General features: G+C 41.6%; 1 protein-coding gene across 2 annotated transcripts in view; it reads left to right on the top strand.

Annotated features, from left to right (window-relative positions):
- LOC121318633 (interleukin-13 receptor subunit alpha-2-like) overlaps positions 1–25,721 on the top strand; it is a 113,056-nt gene that overhangs the window by 65,381 nt on the left and 21,954 nt on the right. Inside the window, exons 3-6 of one of the 2 annotated variants that reach the window (XM_041255523.1) lie at positions 1,482–1,633; positions 19,612–19,696; positions 20,438–20,546; positions 21,063–21,247. In XM_041255523.1, the coding sequence (XP_041111457.1) occupies positions 1,482–1,633; positions 19,612–19,696; positions 20,438–20,546; positions 21,063–21,247 (531 nt within the window). Of the gene's footprint in view, positions 1–1,481; positions 1,634–19,611; positions 19,766–20,437; positions 20,547–21,062; positions 21,248–25,721 lie in introns of both variants that reach the window. The other variant, XM_041255522.1, reaches the window with a different exon arrangement.

Below are 25,721 nucleotides of genomic sequence, written 5' to 3' on the forward strand. Positions count from 1 at the left end.
CCCCCCTGAGGACCATGCAGTCATCGGCGCTGATGTTACTCACTTTGGTCAAAATTCAGCGATTAAAACTGGACTCTCTCCAGACCCAAGGACGGAGTGTACATGCTCAACAGGTCTCCGATGTCTCCGTCCTGGGTCCGGTGGTGTAAAAGATGTTCATATCGAGTACTGGGGAAGAAAGGACCAGAAGAAAAACGTTGCTACCCTACAAGATATTTTCAGTGAGGTGACTGAAAGACATTCCCCCCCTCCCCACTTCAGTAGCCAGTTGGCTTCAGTCCCTGGAGTGGCGTGAGCTTCCTGTAGGAAACACAAGGAGTAACCTCCTTTTTTCAGTTCACATTCAATGTACTCACGAGAGACCTTGAGATCTCTTGAAGCTCACCAACTGGTTATGAAACTTTCAGGCCCGAATGTGAGGGAGGACCTTACAGATCATAAGATTATGAGGAGATCCCTCCATTTATCCAGGGCCAGTTCCACCTTCCTGCTGCGGACCATGGCCAGAGAACGTGGCAGGAGAGGCCAGTAGAAGGACCCTTTTGGGGACCATCCACACCCTCGATATAAAAGGTGTGGACGTGGTGCGAACATGGATGGTTCCTTCCCCTCTGAGGTCTCCTCTTTGACAGTGAGGCCCAGTCTCAGGCACACTCTCAAACACGGTCTCAGGCTTCAAGTTCTTCCCCTCCCTCTTTTTTGTCAACGGTGGTCACTGACACGGGCTCCAACTTCTCAGTGGAACCCACAACTGCCTGATCAGGTGTTCCTTCCACCACCTATACGATTCAGCACCCTTGTTGGCATTAGAGGGGGGGGGGGGGGGGGGGGGCTCAGGCAGCTGTTCTGGGGGTCCGTTCTTTGCCCCCTCAGTGACTGCTACTGAAACTGGCCCCTCAGTGTTGGTGACAGGCCAATCTTTTTGTACTTGTGTGCAAACAAGGAAGGCCTGCTGATGATCGACGGCAGGCCAGCCTGCCTGTCATCTCTCACCTACCCACCAGAGAGCCCAGCCTGCGCCTTCCTCTTCCCCCTTATCCCACCAGAAGAGACCCCCTGCTTCATCTCGGGGGGCACAACAGGAGTGGTTACTCCTCCGTGGTGGAAGGCTCAAGCCCCTGGGGGGTGAGGTGCTTTGTTTTTCAGGCGGCTTTCCCACCCTTCCTCTCACTAGGCTCCAGCGAGGGTATCTCCTTCTCAGGGACACCCTCTAACCATTTGCTTCTAACCACAGTGTTTTTTAAAAGACAAATAAACAAATAAAATCAAATAAATTAACAAAGAAAGTGCAATATCACTTCAGAAAAAAGAAAATATAAAAATATTTTGAAAATAAAAGGTTTAAATAACTGTTTTTAATAGTTTTAAATTGCTACTGGAGGGAGCGAAAACCATGTGCGACCTCTCAGTTGTAGTAGTGATTCTACTTATTTTTAAATCCATTGTATTTACTGTTCATATTTCTTTTCGTTGTTTCCCAGTTGACCCTCCAACCAACCTAAAGATACTAGACCCTGGATACTTGGGTGAACTCCACATTCAGTGGCAAGCTCCAGCTAGCTTGAGAAGCATATCAAACTGTGTGCTGCGCTTCCAGCTACAATACTACAGTACTGATGAAGGCAGATGGAAGGTAAATACAATTATATATATATACACAGTATATGAAATGAATTTATGGATGCAACCTAGCGCAATCTTAATGAAAGTGTGCTTTGTTGTTACAAGGGTAGCAGGGGAAATGAAACCTCTGGACCTGTGTTTTTTGTATCCATATCATGAGTGTTTGTTTGTTCTGTCTATTTGTTGCTTGTTATCATTAGACAGCTAACACGTTCCGCAGCTGTCGCCGGAGGCCAGCACAAACCCGGAATAGCACTGCACTTGTATCACAAATAACTGTATTTGCACCACAAGCACTAATTCACGCACTAACAGACTTGTGTAAGTGTTTTGTGTGGGTGTATAATAAAAACAGGACTATTATTTGCGGGGCAAACCCGGGGATTATAAATTAAGTAATACACGCTGCTGTATTACTTACCTTCATTATTGTTTACTGTTTGTTTTGCCGTCAGGCACTGGACACAAAAATATAATTAAACAAACTTTGCACCTGGATTATAATTGTCTGTCTGTTCGTTGATCATCTGCACCTGCACACTATAAACCACTTTGCCTCACAGATTGATGAAACAACAGGTTTTTGTGCCTCTTCGGACTTTAGAAGTCACCAGCTGGTACTGGTACAGAACAGAATATAACAATTTTGCTGGTCATTTATTAAAGCTTAGAAAATTAATTTGATAGGATGTGCTTGATTCTGCCTTTCTCCTGCCTTAACAAATTTATTTTGAAAATATTTATGCAAACTTTGCTAGTGACAGTCTTGAAATCGAAATGCTATATTCATGTTGTATTCAGGGCATTTTTAAACTACGCTGCCAGTGTGTAACAGTTAAGTTTATTAGAATAAACTATGATAGGATACTGTTTTCCTTTCTTGTTGGCTAGTGGAGAAAACACCCAAATCGGGGAAAAATAAGATATGAAAAGGGAGAGTTTAATATATGGGTCAGAATATATTGCCACACAATACGTCTTGAGTTGGGTTTGAGCCATAATGCATGAGTGGCATCGCCATGAGTTTTTATATATTTTCTCATAATGCACAGCAGCCCATATACAAATTAGCATACAGGATTTATATCAAACAAATAGCGTTTGCCCTTCCCATTGATTTCAATAACACGCTGATTATTTCAGGCAAATATGGATCGCTTTATGTGCCATTCACATATATATATAAATAACAAACGCACTGCTTATTCTGTAGTAATGCTTTTACTAATCCTTGCCATTCACATAGATTTCAGTAAAAAATCTTGACAAATCAATCAATCATCTGTTTGCACCTCGACACAGAGCGATTGCCTCTGTACAGTACCTTGGCTAGTTAATCCCTGTATGCAGTGTTGGGTTTACTTACAGTTTGAGAAAACAGCACTGATGCAACAGCAAGCAACCATGGCTGGAAAGAGAAAAGCGTCAGCACGAAAATTCAGTGTAAATAAAATGTCTCTGTTAGATGCTATGCGCTTGCTAAAGCATGCTTGCAACTCTGTCAGTGAGCAACAATGCAACGTTGCTTCAAAAAGCTGGGGACAGTGTGAGAATGGACCTGATTATGGACTGGGAAGTGGATGGGAGTACTCTGTAAATAATCTGCGTTTGTTAACTGTGTGTGGCAAAGTGGCTTGCAGTGTGTGGGTGTAGTTGTGATGTGATTACGAAACAGAAGACAGACAACAAATTCACGGTCCAAACAATATGTTTAATTATAATCCTGGTCTGGCGACCACAAAGAATAATCCCAGGCAATACACACAATGTGTATTACACTGTTCCAAACGATGAGTTTACAATCCCAAATAATAAACACAGTTCGAAAGAACAAACACAGTAGAACACACACAAACAATCACAAGTCCATAGTGAGTGCTAAAGTGCTTGTGGTGCAATACAATTTATTCGTGCACATTTGTGCAGTGTTGTCCGGGTTTAGTGCTGGCCTGTAGTGACAACTCTGGATCGTGTTAGCCATCTAACAGACAAAACACTCACGGTTAAATCACGGTTCTCCTTTCTCTGTTTTGACTTAACCGTAACAAAAGGAACAGATCACCTAGCCACATCCCCTTTTGTACCATCAGTCATGCCCCCTTGGTTAGCGAGTGCAACAGTTTCTCCTCCAATTCGCAGTTGTCATGTCGCTTTCCATCTGGATCGATGACTTGGTGTACTGTAGCTCTGCCCCCTCTCTAGATGGCTGACTTCTACCTAACCCTTGGAATTTATTGCTGGTCATCCAGTCCAGGACGCTCTGTTCCCTTTGCACAGTGCTTTCACAGGGAGGGAGGGAGATTTATAACCTATATTCATTATTTGTGTCACACTGTGTTATTCTAAAGATCTGTTAGCATTCTCTGTGCATTTTGGTGCTTGTGTGACTATAGCCTATATGTTAGTGCGTCACTGAGGGGGGTGGGAGCAGGTTTGGCACCAGTAGTCAGAGATAGGGAGTGTTGGACCAATGAGTGATGAAGGGGGAGGGACTTGGGTGTCTGTGTGTGGAGATTGAAAGTTTGAAAAAAGAGAAGCAGGATCTGTTGGCGGGAGAATTGAGAGTTAAGAAAAGTTGAGTTTGTGAGTGGGAGGACAGGAATGAAAATAATAATGACAGCGGTTTCCTACTGCTTTGAACTGTTGTCTGTCTCATTATATCCTGGAAACCCCGCAGCTCAGCGGTACAATATGTAAATAAATCCTGTTCGGCTGCGGGACGTATCAACTTCAAATTCTTGACCTCCTGCCTGTCACTCAGCAGCGAATGCACGCACCCACACGGCAGACAGCTACCCTGTCACAAGCATTAATACCCTGTACCTTTCTAAAACAAGGGATTGTTTACAACAAGCAAGCTAATAAAAGCTGAATCTCAAAACAATAATGTTACAGTACAGTAATTGTTATAGCTGTGTATAATGATATTTAAAACATGATTAATTTATCCACCTTTTATATTCCGCCCTTACTCTGGTTCAATCACAGTCGGATACACGACGGATTACTGTACTTTTTATTACATTCATAGGTTTTAATGCATTTTTTATTCGTGTAATGTCTTAATAAAGATGTTTAACCGCATACATGCTTATTTGTTTTGATTACTGTACTGGTGATTGGGGGACAGTTTGAATGTCAGAAAGGTTATTGTGTGGGTGTTTATATCGTTCATCACTTACTTAAGAATGTATATATATCTATCTATCTATCTATCTATATATATATATATATATATATATATATATATATATATATATATATATATATATATATATAATTTGCAAATAAATGTGTTAATGCATCAGTTAGGGTTGATATTAAAATGACAAAATTAGGGAATTGTGATGTTAGGGTTTTTAAACCCACCACCTTAGAAGCAGAAGGGGCAAGGCAACAAAAGCAACCACAGACAGCCATCATCAGTTAAGACAAACATACAACTACTGCCATGCCAGTGTGCTGGGGGGTCGTGTATATCTGGACACTGCTTATGTAGGTCTACTAGTAGACAGATGTGTAATAGTGGCACCAACATCTTTCTTAAGTTTCTCTGAAACAGGCTGTGATGTCTTTTCTCTTCATGCTGCCAAAACTTTCTTTGCGCTTTAGACACTAAATGCTCCTCTCAGTGATGTAACATGAAACAAAAAATAATCAGGATGTGAACGTCAGCCCCTCCCCTATCCAATGATATGTGTTGCAAGCATGTACTGCAAAGTATGGTGGCCCTGTAAGTCATCAAAATAAAGTGCTTTTTTTATCATATTTATGTGGTGCCACACTCTCAGAGTTTAAATTTAATCAGCAGCCAACTATGACCAATATGGGGCACGAGGACCTAGCAATACAAAAAGCAATCATAAAGCAACACAGGTTCGTAAATATGACCAGTTGGAACTCAGAACAGACAGACCATGACAAGAGAAACAAACAGGGGTGCAGTTTCACAATAAATATTTTTGTCCTTATAAAACCATTAAAATACAACAATAGAATTACTATAACTTAACAGTATCAAAAGTTACCAAATAAATAAATAAAAAACACAACATACACTAATTTGCTAGTGCACAAAGTATAAAACAAAATGAAACACCAACTGCAAAAGGTGCAAAAGTATTAAAAAAAAAAAAAAAAAAAAAAAAAAAAAAGTCAGGCCACCAAGTCACAACAGCCACCATTGGATCCTCATCAACTCCTCCAGGACAGGTGCATCTAGTGTCGTTCCAGACAACCCCCCCCCACACCCCCCGGACCCCTGGAGACAGAAAAAGCAACAGCACTGAGGTACTCACACAGTTATGCAGTGTACCAGACACTGTACATAACACTCCATCAAAAATTTTAATATACTGCTTTATAGCTAACTATACCAATACCGATATTGTATTTTTAAGAACACACTCTATAGCCACAATTAAAATGTAGCTCCTGAAATACCAATCTATGGTAGGCATTTATATCAATACGAAAGGTACAAAACAAATCACAAGTTGCAGATAAATACCAATCAGTTTGGTTGTATCTTTTTGAAATAGGTAATACTCTAGCAGAGAGAAAATTAAAAAAAGAGGGCCAACTACTTCCCTTTAAAACTGAACCCATTCGTCCTAAGATGTCGTGAAAGTTTCCTAAAAGGTGGTAGATTATAAATGATATTGTGACTCACAATAATATGGTTCCTAAACTTTTATTTCATTTAGTGTAAAGTCAATACATTATTCCTGTGAGGTGCTTTAAAAAACACAAACAAAACAAACAAAAAAACTAATTGTAAATGTTAGGTCACCCTATGACCTTTACACGATCAGTGTTCTCGAAGCCCACTTCAGCATGATCGGGTTAACACGATCCTGGTCCTTAAAAGGTTAAACACATGTATCTGTGGTATTCATAAGAGTAGGTAAAGATGGACACTCCATACACCCCCATATTCTGATAAAGTACATAAGTAACCAAGTTGCATCACAATCAGAAAAGTAGTTCTCTTACATATAGTTTAACATTTTAACCACCACTGCGGTCAGTTTGAGAATTTTAAATTTAAATTACTCTCTGTGTCTGAAATTATGCGGTTGTGTGTGTGACTTTTGCTAAGTACGTGTATTAAATACCCTGACAGCATTTGAAAGACAGGATAGCGAAAATAAGGAAGTTATAATCCTGCCCATCTAGAACCGCCAAAGCAGTAATTTTGACTGCCTTTACAATACATGTTTTTATTTTGAACATAACCTCCAATATTCAATTTTATTTATTTATATACAAGCCTGTTGTTATCTCTACTGGATCTGGCAGCCATAGATTCCTTTGTTTTGTACAAGGAATGAACTGAGGAAAATATCAATAGGAGAGAGTTCATCTTGAAGCTAGTCACAGTGCTTCGTTAAAAACATTTTGATCAGAAAACTGCAAAGCAGCAGCAGGCTACTGCAGCTCAACCTGGATTCAGTGCTGCACCCAGTGATGCAAGAGAAAACAGGTGTTACTTAAGTTTTAAATTTAAAAAAATATATTTGTATGTACATATACCTGTTTACACACTAGATTATTTTGAAATGTTTATTTTATCATAGTTTTTCATTTTTTGTGGTACTTTTGAAAATAAAGCCTTTTATGCTTAATTGTTCATTTAACAGTGTTTCTGCTCTGCAGATGTTTTATATGACCTGCTTGAATAATACTTGAGTTGTTGTGTCTTTCATTTTAGTATTGATGTTGTTTAAAATGTAACAATCATAATAACCGCCAGAGACGGTTCTAGGTACGAGTATAACCGCGGCGGTTCTAGGTACGAGTATAACCGAAGAGGTTCTAGTGTTAAAGGGCAAAATTTTGATTTTTAAAATTGAATTGTCAAACCCTTACTTCGGTTCAACGCGGTTTAGGTACATTACGGTATTAATACTGTTTCTTTTATTCTAAACCGCAATTATCGTAATTCGGTTATACACCGGTTAGCGCATTTTTTTAACTGCAAACATGCATCTTCTAAATCAGGAGATGGTACTTGCAGCCTTAGAAAAGTGTCTGAGGAAGTTCTTTTTGTGAACTGATATTGTATTTTGATAATGGTTTTTAAGGAAACGGTCAACGACACAGAATACACGTTTCAAATGCTGCGTTCTGTTACCCAGAGCTTGCTGCGCCGGCTTCTCTTGGCTGCTGTCTTTCTGACGTCACACACAGATTTTAGAGAAACGCCTTCTCCAAACCTTGCAGCATAGAACACATTTTCAACGTGCTATATTTAGAACATAAGAACATAAGAACATAAGAAAGTTTACAAACGAGAGGAGGCCATTCGGCCCATCTTGCTCGTTTGGTTGTTAGTAGCTTATTGATCCCAAAATCTCATCAAGCAGCTTCTTGAAGGATCCCAGGGTGTCAGCTTCAACAACTTTGTCTGGATTATGAAGTCAGTTTAATGTAATAGAGTAACATTAACTTTGTTGTAAAATTATACATCACTTATTGCGGATTTAGTACATTATGTTTTATTATTATTATTATTATTATTATTATTATTATTATTATTATATTATTATTATTATTATTATTATTAATTGATTTATTTATGTAATATAGCGTTGACAAGGCTGTTCACGGCTTCACTGTATAATGATAAAATGTCATTCACCTCCACTAACAAGGTCGCAGCAGTAGTTTTAGTGGTTATTTGCATTACGTTTAGCAGCTCACTCATGATCTTTGCATCGTCCCTTTGGTTCACAGCCACAGCCAGCCTCCCGTAGTAACATTTCAAAGCTGCGCTGGACTATGCAGAATCTGCACAGATTTCTGTGGGTGTTGAGTGACGTCTACAGCGCATCTCCGAGATTCTGTGCAGCACTGTGCAAAACTGCGGAAATCTGCGCTATAAGAACACAACCGATGTCTCAAACAAAACTAGCACAGACCCGCGACTGCAGCAGGGTAGCCTACTTATTATCAACGTCATTTTGTTTAAACAAGTTGTAACAGTATTCCAATTTTCTTAGATAAGTGAAGAAATCTTTTTTTTTTTTTTTTTTTTTTTTTTTTTTTTTTTTTTTTAACAAACTCCACATGTGCAATAATCATTGGAAGCATTTTTGTGCAATGTCGTAAATGTAAATCCAATAACATGTTTTGGTATTTTTTTTTTTTGCATTATTATTCTGATTGTCTTTATGAAAAAGAAACCTACCAAGTTATTTGGCATGGTAATGATTTATATTACATGAGAGTAGATGTTTAACTTCATGCTGATTTGAACTCGGCTCTCACCAAGATAAGCACCATGACGTAGCTTTACAGTAAACTAATGTGATCCGTCTGCATCTCCATCCATTTGCGTTACTTTCCATCTGATGTAGATATCCTTCTGTCTGGTGTTGATTGCAGAAGTGTAATGGTGGCTCCAAGGATCAGCTTATTTTGCCTCCCCAGCACATCAGCACACACAACGGCTGTGATGCTGGCTCCAGGGATCAACCCAGTGCGGTCTCCCCAGCACATCAGTATGACAACCGTCTGGATTGAGCTAAGTAGGGTACATCTCTGGGGTCTTCAAGTGGGCACCTTCCGTCCTTGGTGTTTCGCCAACTAGCCCACTACACCTCTAGAGGGCTCAACAGTGATTCCGGCATCCCAGCATCACCCCTCTCCATCCCCCACTTAGCTCAGACCAGCTTATTTACCTGTATATCAGCGTTGCTTTCTTTCTATTGTGCTTGAGATCCCGATCCAGAATCTTTCCGTCTCAACCACAGCCAGTTGTGTCCTTTCTGCTGATTCAAATAAATTCTTCACTGTGCGACACAACTCTTGGCCACTGAACCCAACATCTCTGAGAAACCGGGTTGTAGAGTGTACCACAAATCCTTGACAACCCACCTCCACTGGGTAAACACGGACTCTCCATCCTCGCTGTTCTGCTTCAGCAGCTAGTGGAGCATACAAAGTTTCTTCCTCTCATATGCCTCATCCACTGCATCCTCCCATGGCACTGTTAACTCTATCAGATCCAGACCATAAGACAATGTCTGGTCGAAGGTTAGTGGTGGCAATCTCAAGTGGAAAAATAAGCCGTTGACCAACATCTGCCAGCATCTTCCAGTCTAGCAGTTTCCAGTTGTCATGGGCGAGGCTTGGTTTTAAGACCTTTTCTTGGTCGATGATCTCCTGGATGGAGGAATACTGTCTTTTGTGTGTAATGTTTTGATGGAACTAATGGCAACTTATTGGCCAGGTTACACTTGTCTTCCAATGCTAGGGCCAAACATCGCAGCACCTGGTCATGGCGCCAAGTAAACCATCCTTGACTAAGACCCACCTTACATCCTGTCAAAATGTGCCTTAATGTTGCAGGTGATGAACACAAAGGACATGAGGAATCCTCACCCACCCAGAGGTTTAGGTTCTGTGGTGATGGGAGAACATCATATGCTGATCTGATGAGGAAACTGATCCTGCTCTGTTCCATTGTCCATAGGTCTTGCCAGCTGATCTTGCCTTGTTCCACACTTTCCCATCTCATCCATTCTCCCTGCTTGGCCTGGGAAACAGCCTTTACACACCTGATCCTCTCCTCCTGCTTTTGCACCTTGTTGACTACCTGCTTCCTCCGTTGAGCTGGGGTTGCCTTGTGCCATGTAGGAGGAGCTGAACTGAGACCAAGACCTCCTTTTCCATGTTGAACTTTCCCCATAATATCTCCGATTTGATGGGCAGCTTTAGCATCTTCCAATGCTTTCTTTGCCGTCCATTTTCTTCCAGTCTTCAACACAGGTGCTGCCACCCTTAGGCATTTGTCGCATGAATCTACTAATGTCATTTCTAGTTGGACTTTGGTGCACTTAAACTCCTCGGTTAGAGTAGAGATTGTTAGCAGCAGTATTCCTTTACCGTAAAGTCCCACTCTGCTGAGGCAGTGTGGAACTCCCAACCATTTCCTGACGTATGAACTGATTAAAGCTTCCAGTGTCTCAACTGTTGTCAAGGAAACCTTGTATATAGTCAATGGCCACAGCAGTCTTGGCAGTAGACCAAACTCAAAGCAACAGAGTTTGTTTGCCTGGGAAAGCGCCGCTGTCTATGCTCTTCAACCCTTCCACTGCTTGTTGTCTAACTTCTCCCACACCAAATGTGTCCTTAAGATCCCTGTTGTACCATCTCCGTAGACTTTTCACTGGCTTCTCAGACACTATTGGTATTGCCTCACCGTTAATGTAGAACCTTTTATCTACTACTTTACCTTCAATTATATAGATGCTCCTTGATTTAGTGGGCTTGAATTGCATTTTTGCCCATTCAATGTTATTGGTTAATTTACTCAATAACCGATTAGTGCAGGCTACTGTTGTAGTCATTGTTGTCATGTCATCCATGTATGCTCGAATTGGTGGTAGTTGCATTCCAGAAGCCAAACACTCTCCTCCCACTACACATTTTGATGTCCTAATAATTACTTCCATTGCCATGGTAAAAGCCAGTGGAGAAATGGTACATCCTGCCATTATTACAACTTCTAGGCAGTGCTGAATTCTGAAGTTGAAAAACTAAATTGCAAATCTCCAAAGTAGGCTTTCACTAAATTTGTTATTGTCATTGGTACGCTAAAAAAATCAAATGCTGCCCAAAGAGGTTCATGTGGCACTGAACCATATCCATTAGCCAAGTCCAGGAATGTCACATGGAGCTCCTTCCTCTACTTTTTTGCTGATTGAATTTGTTGCCAGATTACGCTGATGTGTTCTAAGTATCTTGGGAAACCTGGAATGCCTGCTTTTTGTACTGAAGTGTCGATGAAGCCGTTCTTTAATAGGTAGGTTGACAATCTCTGAGCAATAATGCGGAAGAAAGTCTTGCCTATTATGTTTAATAGGGAAATAGGACGAAACTGACCGATGCTTGTAGAATCTTTTTCTTTTGGTATACAGACTAATCCTGCTCAGCACTATGTTCTTGGTGCAACATTAATTTCCACAAGATTCGCAGAACTCCAGAAGCACATTGTACACTCTGTATGAAACTCCATTAAGCCCTGGAGATGATGATGCCCTTGCTTTTTTCACAGCTTGCTCTACTTCTTTCCACTTAGGTGCACAGTCCTCCATTTGGTATTCAGATGGATTGATAGGTGGGATGTCAGAAGGAATTAACATAGGCTCCTGCCTTTTTGAATCTGTATGTGTTTCCTCCAAATATCTCTCCAGCTCAAACTTAGATGATTTTAGTGTGCCATTTTTCTCACTGGTGAATATCTTCTTTACAAATTTGAATGGATCTTTATAAAAGTTAGTTCTCACATGCTCTTTCTTTATGTAGCATTTCCATAGGCGCTCAGCTCTGTGCAATGTTGCAAGCTTATTTTTTATGACCCTTTTTAACATATTGAGTCCCTCCTTCTGACTTTGTTCTGCTTTTCTCCATTGCTTACTTACTGCCTCCTTTCTCTAACTAAGCGTTCAATCTCCTGCTGCCGTCTAGACTTTCCAGGAATAGTTTGTACTTTTTCCTTCCTTTCTTCAATTCCAAACCTCTCGCTTCCATATGCGTAGATGATGCCCCCACATTTATCCAGCTTCTTTTCAACTGTTCCATTTAACCTTTCCAAAGTAAAACAGAGATCCGTGTTGACTGTGTCTCATTCAGTTTTCTCACAAGCTCTTGGCCACTTAACTCCAGGCTTGTGCCCATTGACGTTCTTTTCTCTCTTACGCTGGTTCATCTGACCGGGTTCGCAAGAATGATTAGGTACTAAATATTAAATACCAAATGTTTAAATTGTTCCATAAAAGGAAGCGTGTTTTGTTGGTTCTATTTTTGTGAATTACGGTAATTTAAGTGATTTACATTAGTCTTTCTTCATCTGAGCCTTTATTTGATAACTTGCATGATGTACTGTATACCATGATATTAAGGTTACCACAGTATTTTTTTAATGGTTATCATAGCGTGAAAATTTCATACTGTCCCATCCCTAATCCATACCCCACTAGAAAAACATACTGGAATTTAACACAATAAACATGACTAACAATATTTATGTAAATGTTGTAAATTAAAGTAGTGAAAAAAAAGTATTCAAATCAATTAAAAACTCGCCTCTGGTTTGTTGCATCTCCTGCTGCCTGCTGTCGCTGGTCCCACCCCCTGCACAGCTGTGCATCTGATGCAGAATATTTAGAAATACATCTCGACAATTCCTGCCATACCTTTCTCTATGAATACATGTCTCTAGATATGATGGTATCATTTCTTCTGCTGTGCCCTGCATTTTATTTAAATTGTTTCTTAACACCAGCCAAGTAGTTCTCCACGTTGTCCAGTTGTACACTCCAGTTAGTTTAACAAGTGGGTATTCCATAATGCAAATAACGTCTTTCTCACTACTGTGAAGCAGTAGCACAAATTTGTTTTGGATACCTCCTTAACCCACATAACAAAGGACGATTAAAAAACTAAAAAAAACAGCAATGTCATTTGATACTGTTGCAGGTCTTGTGAGGAAGGGTCTGCGTGATTTGAAGGCAGACTAATTTGTTTTGTGTCATGATGAATATGGCCAGTAATATTTTACATTTAAAGTGTAATGAACAAGCCAAGAATTGTAAGAAATATAACAAATCAACTAAAGAAAAACTGCACTTTAAACATCTATTTAATGAGAATGACTTTTTTGTTAATTAAAAAATGTTTTTACTTAATTTTGTTTTTTTTTCAATTTAGTAAGTTAACCCATTTTTTAAGCGCAGAAAGGCTTTGCCTCGTGCCTTGCAACACACCCAGAGAATGGTGATATTAATAAATACAGGCACCATCATTACATTACTGCTTACAAATTTATTCTACTTGGAATAGAAGGGTTCATAGACTACTCACTACTGTAAGAAAAACACACACCACTAACAAGTAAAGGTAGTAAAATTAAGGTCTGGTTTATTGTAGTAATAGAATACAAACAGAGCAGCTAATTCTGGTCTCAGTAGGATGTAAACCTAAGCACCAGACACTGGGTTGTGTTATCCCTATACATAAGATTTTCATCCTTCAAGCAAAAGACATGCACAGCATTTGAAGTACAAACAATTTCCATATATATTATTATTAAACAGATAATATACAGATAAGAAGCACAATACATTTTCACTGGTGTTATGGCTTCTGTGGAATTCTATCTCTGCTTATCCTATGCCCCAGACAGTAAGCTCAGAATAGACATTATCAAAGCATTGACTCCTGACACACAATAATAATAAAAGACAGAAATTGATGCAAAAATCCTTCACTCATTTTATATAAACCATTTATTACAGTATAAAATAGAGTCCCCCCCCCCCCCGGAAACTTTGAAACTTAAAGAAATGTTCCACATAAATTCAACCACGGATAGTGTTATAATCCTGTCTTAGGTTGCCTGATCTGTAAATACCAGTTCTTACCCATCTTCAGACTATAACCTACACTCTAACTGCTACATCCTTCTCAGAATTGCCATGTAATGTCCTTGAATGAAGTTTTTCAGAAAGTAAAACATTATGCATACACACAGTAAAGTAAGCAAACAGTGCTACAGATCCTTTAAACAAATAGTCCCAATATATGTTAGCATAATTAACCTCCATGGTCTGCCCATCATTTATACATTCAAATTTGTTCTTCCAACATCCCCTCCTTTCTCAGCACCTCAATCAAAGCCTTACGACTATTACCCTGTTCATTTAGTAACAGTTTTATCTTTTCAGCTGCAGACAAAGGGTGACCTAGAACAGAGAACTCAAAGTCATCAGTTGCATTAATCTTAATTTCAGTTAGTACATATGGTAACCACATATTCCCAATCATGATGCTGTAAGTGAGATAGATACAAAACATCTGGTTTGCTGCGCTACATTTTAACCCATTTCCCCAGTAATATTTGCCATTAGTATTCACACAATAACTGTTTTGTCCCTGATAATACATCTTCTTTCCTAGTATTCTGGGGCCTGATTAAACATGTACCTGTTTTATTTTCATAAGTATCCCACTGACAAGTACTTAAAGTACCTATAATTCTGTCACCTGGGCACATGATTAGTCCCACTGACTGGTGGCATTCTTCAGTATTGGATATACGTAACCAGTTTGTGCCACAACTTTTCACCACCATTCCACCTTGTTCCTCCACCCTAGCCCAGATATCGTTATGCATGATTCCAGTATTATTTTTCTTTTGTTCAAATACCAAAATAACTACTGCTAGTGCAATAGCGTTGGGTCCTTATCTCTACTGGAATGTTTTTTTGACAGCTGCACCACTGTTGTGTAATCCATGGGTAATTCACATAAATTCTTTCCTTTGACATAAATTCCTTCTCCATTGTCTTCATTACTACTACAATAGCCACAAATGTATTGTTTTGGCCAACATACCAGCACCTCTCTTTTATCCTCACATGTTGTATTGTGACACCAATGAGGTTCATTTTTTAAGGGCTGGCCACATAATCGTCACCACCTGTGTTTATGTGGACCTTGATGTTAGAATCTCCTGTGTCTTAAACAAACTGTCTCCTTGGGAACTGTAATAAGCATTAGGTATCACATTTTTACTGTCCTTCAGATCTCTACCCCATCTCTATTACCCGTTGAACAGCCAATCCAAGCCTTTGTCAACTTAATTTCAGGGAGGCACTGCCTGAGAAATCTTCCTTCAGATCAGTCCCAGTGTCCTGCTCCAGTGTAGCTATATGTGATCCTGCTACTGCACATGACTCTCTACTGGGTGACTGTGACAAAGGGGCTGGTGATTGTGAACAGGTGTAGAGGTGATGCAGTGCAGGAGTAATCACAGACAATTGTAATCCGGTTTGGAAAGCTTTGTTTTTAATCCGGGTCTGGTGACCAAAAGGAAATGCCCTGGCAATACACAACGATTGCAGCTGCCTTTATTGCTTGCAGCTGCTACCTTGATTACCTTCCAGGCCAATACATTCCTGCACTGGAGTCTCAATCTTAGATGAATATGGATTTATGGGCGATACTGCATAAATTCGCAGAAAGGGAGCGGAGATAGTGCAAATGAGAGTTCAAATACTATATTTGCTATACTCAACATTAACCATGGCCCGGTGGCCCGTGGCTGGTAGAGAGTGCAGTTTAGCTGGTAGTTATGAAGCACCAAAGGCCCGACTGGGCCGGTTACATTTAACTAGTATAACATATATAGTGCATATGGCTTCCATTTCATAATCCAGGAAAATGGGCCAGTGTGTCAAAAAGCTGAAAATTAATTTACAAACCATTTTTAAAAAACTTAACTATGAACTAATCCTAACTTTCCTGCCATGCGTCATATTTGTTGTACAGTCACAATCTGAGACTACATACAGAAGTGCTGTGTTGGTACTTGCTCCCGCGGCAAATCTTTTACAAATCTGGTTTTCTACATCTAAGCAACCAATAAGCCAAAAGGGAAGCACTGAAATCAATAAATCATAAAGAATATAATTATGATAAAAATGAAGACGAACATTTAGAGTGGATGCTTCATTATGACAGAGAAAAACAAGTAACATTTTGCTTTGTTTGGCGTCAGTTTCCCAGACTTGCAGATATAAGCAGCTTTATATGTTGTGAATTCAACAATTCATTTATATCATGTCCAGTCTCACAGCAAGATGTCCCGATGGATACCCAGATAAGTGATCGAATTGTCTAACTTTTTTATTTGGGATCCGATGTGTTCAGGTCAAAAATTCCATTCACAATCTTTCCAGGACTCATTGGTATCGCTCAGCAAGATTGGCGTCAACTTGGTAGAGGCTACACAAGCGACAACGCTCTAAGTAGGATTATTATTTTGTATTATGAATTTTGTTTTAATAGTGTTTATTATTAGGATTAGGGATGGGAATTTTGAATAGTTTCCTATTTGAATACACAGAGTGCAACCTTTTTGTGTATTCGATTACCCCAACTCTGGTCCTTTACACTACCAAGAGTAAAAGGCAAATGCGTGTGCACACTTAGACAGCATAACTGTAAACCGGTAAAGTTTAGCTGGGTTCACAAAGTGTACAAACAATGTCCAAGACGAGAATTCTTCCCTCTGTACCCTATTTCCTTAGGAACAATTTTTTTCTTTTGTTTACTGAATTAAAATAGAACTCAATGAGCAGCAGCAACATCACAACACGTACCTCTTCCAATTAAAACAACAGTAGAATAATATTGCACAAACCACCAAATAATACTTTTTTTGCTGTAGTGTATTCAGAATAAAATAACACCTATCATATAGCAACCTAAATATTCTATGTCTGTTTAATTCTAACAAATAATATTTATAAAATAATTTCTCTCTCCCCTCTCCCCGTGTCCAAGTAATGAGTCCCATTGTAATGTCTCCGGCACCTGCCCGCATGGCTAGGCCTCACTTCCTTGATAAGCCGTACCCCCACGATCATCTCAAAAATGCCATTCACAATCTTTCCAGGACTCGATGGCATCATCTCCTGTAAAACAAGCTATTCATTCTTTGTTAACATCATCCATCCCAATAGAACCCTTGTTTCATCTCATATGAACCTGTCCTTTTCAGTTAGATGACCTCGGTCCATGAGGATCATAATTATCAATTTCAAATTAAAAGAAATAAAGAAAAAAGTAAAGAAATCATTTTTTTCACACCTGTCCCTCCATTATCTCTTCTGTCTCCAATATAGACCTTGAATATGTTATGGCCTATCTTGACTTGGCAGGCAGTCAACTCCTTACTAAACTTGTTGGCAAAGAACATTGCATGCACAGAAAAGTTCAGTTCTCAGCAAGAAAAAGTTAGACAATTAACAAGGCATTGAATTAACAAGTTTAACGGTAATTGCTTATATTATAATATATTATATATATATATATATATATATATATATATATATATATATATATATAAAATATAGTGTGGGCTATGCTGTTGTATCTCCATGTATACAGGAGATCGCCACCTGACCTGACTCACCACATCAATGATACAAGGCTCCTCTCAACCATTTCCCAGTGTCTTACCCACTTCCAATGCCAGATAACATGCCGCCATGTTGCACTTTATTGCCGGGGAGCACAGCTGGGCGGTATGTCCTGTGGGATGGAACATGGACTATATAGGAGGGGCAGTAGGCACTGGGGTTACAGATCTGTCCTGCTGCTAATAAGGCAGTGGGCCAGGGGCATTGAATCTACCCCAGCTAAGGGCGTCAGCCATCACCTCCATGGTAGGGAATCTGGGCTGCCCATCTGGGTTTATGATCTGGGAGGTCTGGATCCCAGCACAATGAGAGGTGATGGTGGAGCTAGTCCCATGCTGCTCAGTGAAGAGGTAGCGGTCAGTAGGCTGGTGGGAGAGGAGAGCAGGGTGTCCTCGGTGTCCTCGAAGTCCTCCGCCAGTCGGATTGCGGCTTCCTGGGTGGCCGGGTTGTGGCGCCATATCCATGCTTGAGTCTCGGCACCGACCACATGTAGAATTGCTCCAGAGCAATGGTTTTGTCCATTCGTACCCCTGTTTTCTTGCGGGGTCAAAGCCAGCGCACCATGTGGTTGCATAACCGCTGAGCAACCACCCTGGGGCGAGTATCCGGTGTCCCTGAAGCGCACCTGATGCGTTTCTGCCTGTGATGTTCAGACGCTGGAGGATAGCCTGCTTGACCAGGTCATACTGGCTGGCCTCTTCCTCAGTCAATGCCTGGTAGACTGCTTGGGCTTCCTCAATTAAGCAGGTGCCCAGCTGGCTAGCCTAGTATTTCCGAGGCCATGACAAGTAATAATAGTTAATAGACAAAACAAGACGAAACACTCACGGTTATTTTACACTCCTCCAGCGGTCCTTGCATAACTATAACAGAGGAACAGATTGCCAAACCATCCAGTCCGGGGCACACTGTTCCTGTTATACAGCACCCTTGGTATACATACAGGTCGGGAGGGAGATTGTTGACTTCATTCACACAGCCTTACTGGTGATATGTTCTGACCACTATATTATACTCTGTATATTGTTTAAAGATACATTTAATCCATTGAAACACCCTGTTAATATAGTAAAGTACCCCACAAAACAATAATGTAAATCAAACCTTTTTTAAAGAACATAATGGAGTAGATTGTACTTACAATAAAACTAAATAATCTTAGTAATTCCATTTTAAAGGGGCACTGCTAATTTGTAAAAAAACACATACTGTATTGCAGCTCTACCACATGTCTACCCCCAGGCACTGTATGGGAAAGAGTGCTGAATAATCTTAAGGGTGGATCTCAATAACAATCTGGCTAACAATCTTTCATTTTTTCTATATACCTTGAGCATTCCCATGTACACATTCTGTTGTAAGAATACATTGTGTTTATTAAAGGTTAACATAATTTAAACTCTTCAGCCTAGAAAAAAGAAGGGACAAGGGGGACATGATTGGAGCTTCAAAATGATAAATTGTATATACAAAATTAACCCAAGACACTACTTCAAATTTAGTAGACTGAAGAACAAGAGGGCATATGTTGAAGTAAAAGTATGGTTTAGAACAGAAGGTAGGAAGCCTTATTTTACATAGAGAGTTATGGATGCATGGAGCAGCCTACCAGGTGAAGTAATAGGATCTAAAACACTGGGACCATTTAAAAAAAAGACTAGATTCTGTGCTTATAAATTAGTTATCATTCTCAAAATTTTCTTATGTTCTTAGTATTCTATAAATGAAAGTAAACATGACAAGACAAGGCAGGAATGGGGTGGAGGCAGGTCAAAAGTTTATGATAATCTCTCATAAAGAAGTAACTGTCAGTTAAAAGATTCAAATAACAAACCATAAGAATGTACAGGGGTTCCAAAGTGGGTATGAGTAAATATCACGTGTCATTTCCCTTTTGGCTGTAAGATGATTTAGTTTTCTTTCAAAAGTAGCAATATACTGTTTTCTTTAGATTTGGACAGATAATTAACTGGATATATTTTTTTTAATGCAGACTGTGAGAACTACACACTTAAAACACAGTGCCAGATTTGACCTTGGGAAGGAAGCCAAAGTAAAAGTACAGAGCCTGCTGAAAGGTCAGTGTACAAATGGTTCTGAACTGCAAAGCATGTGGGCTGAAACAACATTGCAACCATCACAGCAAGGTAAGTTGTAAACATGTGCTCACTAAATACCAACAATGAGCTTCAATACAATGGCGATTTTGGGAGAAAATTGTGTAATCATTAGCAAAATGAATACATAATTTGGTCTGGATTTGATTAAGTATTCATTCTCTTACCACCATACACTGACAGATCGTTTTTTCCAGCTGTAAACCCAGATCAACATGACCAATCCTTCACCTCCAGACCCACAGCAATTTCACTATATATCACAACACCATTTCTCAAGTCAGACCTTAAAAAGGACCCAGTGATTCAGCATCAACAACATAGAAATACTCACACCACTATAGGGTGAACTGGTTTGGTTTTTGCTCTAGGATTAATACATTCAGTTCCCTCAAAACCTATGTAGCTCATTCCTGTTACTCGAGTCTGGGTGCTCTTTGCTGGACTCTCCGCTGGACACAGACACACACACACACACACACACACACACACACACACACACACACACATTCTACTAGGGAGGGGGTTTACTTGCATTTTACACATGTGGACATTCAGTTTATCTATTGCTCAGAAAAAATAACATAGACATTTTTTGTGTCCAATGTACAGTTTTTTGTAATAGTTGGGCTGCCATGTATTTGTTTCTGTCTGTCATTTCTTAAACTTTGCACACAAATATTTTCCATTGCTGAACTTCAGGGATTCCAGAGTCCAGGATCGAAAACCTCACTTGTGTTTGCTATAACTGGGAATACATGGAATGTACCTGGCAGAGGCATCCATATTTAAACTACACCCTGTTCTACTGGTATGTGTTTTTAATTGAGATTTATGACACACAGCAATGCAGACTGCCCTGAAGCCACGGTGCACACAACAAAACATTTTCCATGTCTTACCCACACCCATCAGCTTGTTTTCTTTCATTGTTTGAGCCCATTTACACACAAATATTTTTTTCACCTTGTGAAAAATTCCACACAGATGCTATTCTGTCTGATTTATATCAAGCACTGGTCATTTCCACAGAACAACTTGCCAAATGTTTGATTAGCACCGGCCATCATGAAGATAAATCCCATGCCTTTAGCAACTCTATATTTTCTGCTAGTCATTTCAGGTACTGTAATGACATTAATATATGTTTTCATTAATATTAAACATAAACAGTAAATGTGAATACAGATTGATGTGTGATGCTGTATCATTATCTATCAATATAGATTAAGAAAGAATAAAACAACTGTTAGATATTGCAGGTAACTTTTAGGACCTTTCTGAACATTCAGAGATGCATCTTGCCTGGGTACCTCTGTTTTAATAGGCACTCAAAGCTGGACCATGCAATGGAGTGTACTAACTATATCCAGTCCATTGGGGTCAACATTGGCTGCAATTTTTCCAGTGCTGATTTGGAGGAATACACAGACTTTAACATATGTGTTAATGGCTCTTCTGCAACAGGACCTCTGATTCCAGTATACTTCACATTTGAACTTCAAAATCTAGGTAAGGAAAAGAGTGAGATTTCAATCTGGGCTATTTCTAGATAAAAGTGGTGTACAAACCAAATCTTTCAAGCTTCATTGTCTCTTTTACTGACAGCATTGTAGACTTGAGAAATAAGCACTGCCCTGGGATGCCCGTACATGAAGGATGCTATTGAAATGAAATTGGTGCGGTACTTTTAAAAGATAAAATAGATTCCCTTTCAATTCGAAGATGGCCACCAAACATTGTTATGGGATACACCCTTGCCTATTGGTAGGTGTCACTGAGCTCCTATATCAAATCTGCCGGTAGGTCCCCTTCCCCTGTTGACTTCCTTGGTCCCGCCCCCCAAGGGTACTTGACCGTCATGTAGGGGAAGGATCATCCTCTTTCGCTTCTCACGTTGGTAAGGTAAGACCTCTGTGTTGCATTGAGCCCTGTTTTCTTCTAAAAAGTGCTGCGTAAGGTACTGCTAGTTCCCCTGCACTTTGTGCTGAAAGCTGGCATCGCTGCTTTCCCGGAATCAGTAGTTTAAAAATTCGTAGCCTTTTTCTGACTATCAGCACCTGCATGCACTGCGTGTTAGGCTGCTTCTTTCTGTCTGTCCGTCTTAGTAAGGTAAGTATTATTGTTAGGAATTATGTGTGTTTTTCACCCTTCTTACTTCGGAGAGCACTATTACTCCACTGGACCGGGCTTGCCTTGTTCCCTCTGTCGAGCTAGCCCACTAGCTGCCTGCGGGCCGTGGTTGGGCCTTATTTTGATTGTAGCTACTTGTCCCCGTGCTCGTGCAGAGGACTAGCCTCACCACGTCTGCTCCAGCCGGGCAAGCCGTATTTTGCTCACAAAAGGCTTCCCTTGAGTAGAGACGTACGTGGGCTTCGCGGGCCTTCATCTCTGGTGTAGGTCGCTCAATCTACAAACAGTGTGCTCTCCCCCATCTGTCCTGTAATATTGTAACACTTTTTTGTATTTAAAAACTGTTTTATATTACCGTGTGTGTAAGTCAGTCTCCCACTGCGGCTTCGGCCCTGTAACCATGCGGTCAGGGTAGGCACCGCGCAAGCTCCCGTCGTGTTTTTTAATACTCCGGTGCGTAAGACTCTGCCCGTGCTACTTCAGTACCATGGTGCAACAGTGCTTATTGACTATGAACCCGGCGCGGCTTCGGTCCTGTCCCCCTGTTGTACGCTACGCGCTGCTCAGGCCTATGACCACGCGATCAGGGTAGGCACCATGCACAGCTGCCCCAGTGTTTTTTAATACTGTGGTGCGTAAGACTCTGCCTGTGCTACTTCGGTACCTCGGTGCGCACTGTGCCCATTGTCTCACTGTACCGATACAGGCTAGCACGCCGTTGCTGCACGGTACTCGGTGCGCACGGTGCTCTGTGCATGCGGTGCGCCAAGTATCTGCCGCTAGTGTAGGAACATGGTGCTGCACGATACTCGTTGCACATATTGCATATTACTCTGCATACAGTGCTCGGGTCACAAGGTGCACACAGTGCTTGACCACTGCTTCAGTCCTAGTGCAACAGTGCCTCTTTGTCTCTACCTGTAGACGGTGCTGCACTCCACTGTAGGCTACGCTCTGCCCCTGGTCGTGTGACTGCACATAGTCCAGGCTACACACCCCTGTCCAGCCATTATGCTGTATTACTCTTTTTCTGTGTAACAGCCTGCATCGCTTTGCGATTGCAGCCTACTTATACCTCACAGCACTCGTTGTTGGATGTTTCCTCTGATATTGCAGTTTATAAGAAAGAGACGCATGATCCTCCATTGGACCCCGGCTCTGCCGTGCTCCACTGTAGAGTTGACTCTGCTGGACTGCCTCAGCAGCCTACTCTGCACGCTGTTTTTAATTGGGTTTGTATATATGTGTTTTCTTACTGCCTTGCAGTTTAAAGTGAAAATGTCGTATGATTTCTACCAGGATCCAGCTTTGCTGCGCCCATTGTTGTGTTGCATACGCCAGCTTGGTCAGCCCGCCTGTATGTATGTGTATTCATTTCTTACTACTGTGCAGTTAGAAATAAGTAATAGTAAGTGGGATTCCTCCACGGGAACCCAGCTCTGCTGTATTCTGCAGTTGAGTTGAATCCTCCAGCTTGTGTCAGCCTACCTACTCGGCGCACTGTTTATAAAACAAAATTGAACAGTCACACGCACTTCCGTGATGACCTGTTATTTTACATTCACATTTGTTGTTGTGCATACATGACTCCTCTGTAGGGGTCTCAGTTCTGCTGTGTTCCTGTTGTTGAGTTGAATCTGCTGGCTTGTTTATGCCTGCCCACTCGACGCGCTACCATGGTGACTGTTATTTTACTCTCACAATTGCTATTGTGTGTGTGTGTGTGTGTGTGTGTGTATATGTTTTTCTTTACTGCCTTGCAGTTTGAAAAGAAAAGGTAGTAGCTCTGCAGGATCCCGCTATTGAGTTGAATCAGCAGGCTTGTTTTAGCCTGCCTTTGGCTTGCTTGTTCACCCGCCTGGCATGGGGAATGTATCACTTTGTTCCTGCCTAACATGCTGCAGCTCCTTGAGCCTGTGCTCCACTCTGGCATACTCTATGCACTGCCACGTGGTGTGATTGCACATGGTCCAGTACCAGGTTATCGCCACCCTGCACCATGGTGCAGCACCGTGCGCTCCCCTGTACTGCTCTCCTGATTGCATACTGCAGTCACTCGAGCTATGTATCCACCCCGGTGTCTGCTATGTGCTACCCCGGGTTGTGTTGACTTCATGTCAATGCCTCGGTGCTTTGCGCCACAGCATGTTAATAACACTTGGTGCACCAGTAGTGTATTCTACCTCATTCAGTGCCCTCTGTGTGTCTTCACCCTTGGGGCCTAAGTGCTTCAATACACGGCTGAGCCGTATGGTGGCTCGCCAGGCCGTTAGCTCCTTACCCCAGCACGTTTTAAGTGCATGGTTGCTACCCTCGCTCTCTTGTGGCGGCAAGTGATCAGGGTGATGTATTGCCTGTACGACTGGTTGATCTGCCCAGTCGCAGGAAGGAGCTGTGGCCCACACAACTATTTGTGATGAAGCATCTGGTTAAGACTGGGTCTTCCCTTAAAGGTACTAGAGCCGATTAATAGTAAGCTCACCTGTCAGACGACAGAGTAGCAGCTCTCCAGCACCAACTCTCCCTGTTTCGACATGGATTGAGGGTGCCCCTTGTCTTCTGCTGTAGCAATATCAGCATTGGGACGGGTTTACTGTGCATGCGCCCACTGCAAGCATGGCTCAATGTGTTCCGTCTGCATCCCAAGTGTGACAGACACCGTCAGCTGTCTTGCTTGCTCAGCGGCCCTGTGCTGGTGGAGGGTAGTGACTATGGACTCCTCCAACTCAGGTTGGGGCGTGGTCTGCGAAGGCAGAGGAGTCAGCGGACCCTGGTCGGGCCATCGACGTCCCTGCATATCAACAAGTTGGAGCTGCAAGCAGTGTTCCTTGCCCTCTAATACTTCCTACCTGTGGTGTGGAACAGTCATGTGCTGATCCGCACAGACAATACTTCAGTGGTGGCATATGTCAACCACCAGGGTGGCCTTCCGTCCCCGGGGTTGCACCACATAGCCTTCAGGCTGTTGATTTGGGCCCAACAGAACTTGCTGTCCCTTCGGGCGACATGTGTTCCAGTCGTGGAGAATCGGGCGGTGGACCTCCTCTCGAGTGCAGGCCTGCACCCATCGGAGTGGCGGCACCACCCTCAGGTGGTGGAGTGCATTTGGGAACGTTTCGGGAAGATGCAAGTCAATCTCTTCGCCTTGTCGGAGACAACACACTGCCCCCTATGGTACTCTCTTCACCACTACGACAGTCCACTTAGCGTCGATGAACCACCTCTGCCCAGTTCGGGCATTGAGATGTTATGTGGATAGGACAAGAATGCTGTGTCAGTCTGACCAGCTCTTCATCTGCCATGGAAGCCTTGCGAAGCAGCGGCTGTCACATTGGATTGCGGACACAGTCTTGACTGCTATGATAGTGCTGGCTTACCCCCACCTGGGCATTCCACGAGAGGTGTATCTTCGAGGTGCCTGCATGGCTGAAATTTGTGATCCAGCTAGCTGGGCTACCCCGCATACCTTTGCCAGGTTCTACCACCTGAATGTGGTAGGGTTCTCGAGGTTACACACTCACGCCGCTGACTTTGGTCAGACAGGACATAACGTCCTTCATATGCTGCCGTTCTTTCTTCCCTTGCGAAGGCTCTGGTACACGTTTCCCATAACAATGTTTGGTGGCCATCTTCGAATTGAAAGGGAACATTAGTTTACCTACCGTAAATCTGGTTCCCTGAAAGAGAAGCTGGCCACCAACCGCGAGGTCGCTTCGGTCGACATCACGGTTTCGTTGTGAAAGAAGATGTTCCTTTCCCTGCCTAATGGTTAATTACCCTCAGGAGGCAGGACTGAGGAGGTCACAGGGGGAAGGAGGCCTATGATATAGTAGCTCAGTGAAACCTATCAATA

This window comes from Polyodon spathula, chromosome 7, assembly GCF_017654505.1.
Source record: "Polyodon spathula isolate WHYD16114869_AA chromosome 7, ASM1765450v1, whole genome shotgun sequence".
Lineage (NCBI taxonomy): Eukaryota > Metazoa > Chordata > Actinopteri > Acipenseriformes > Polyodontidae > Polyodon > Polyodon spathula.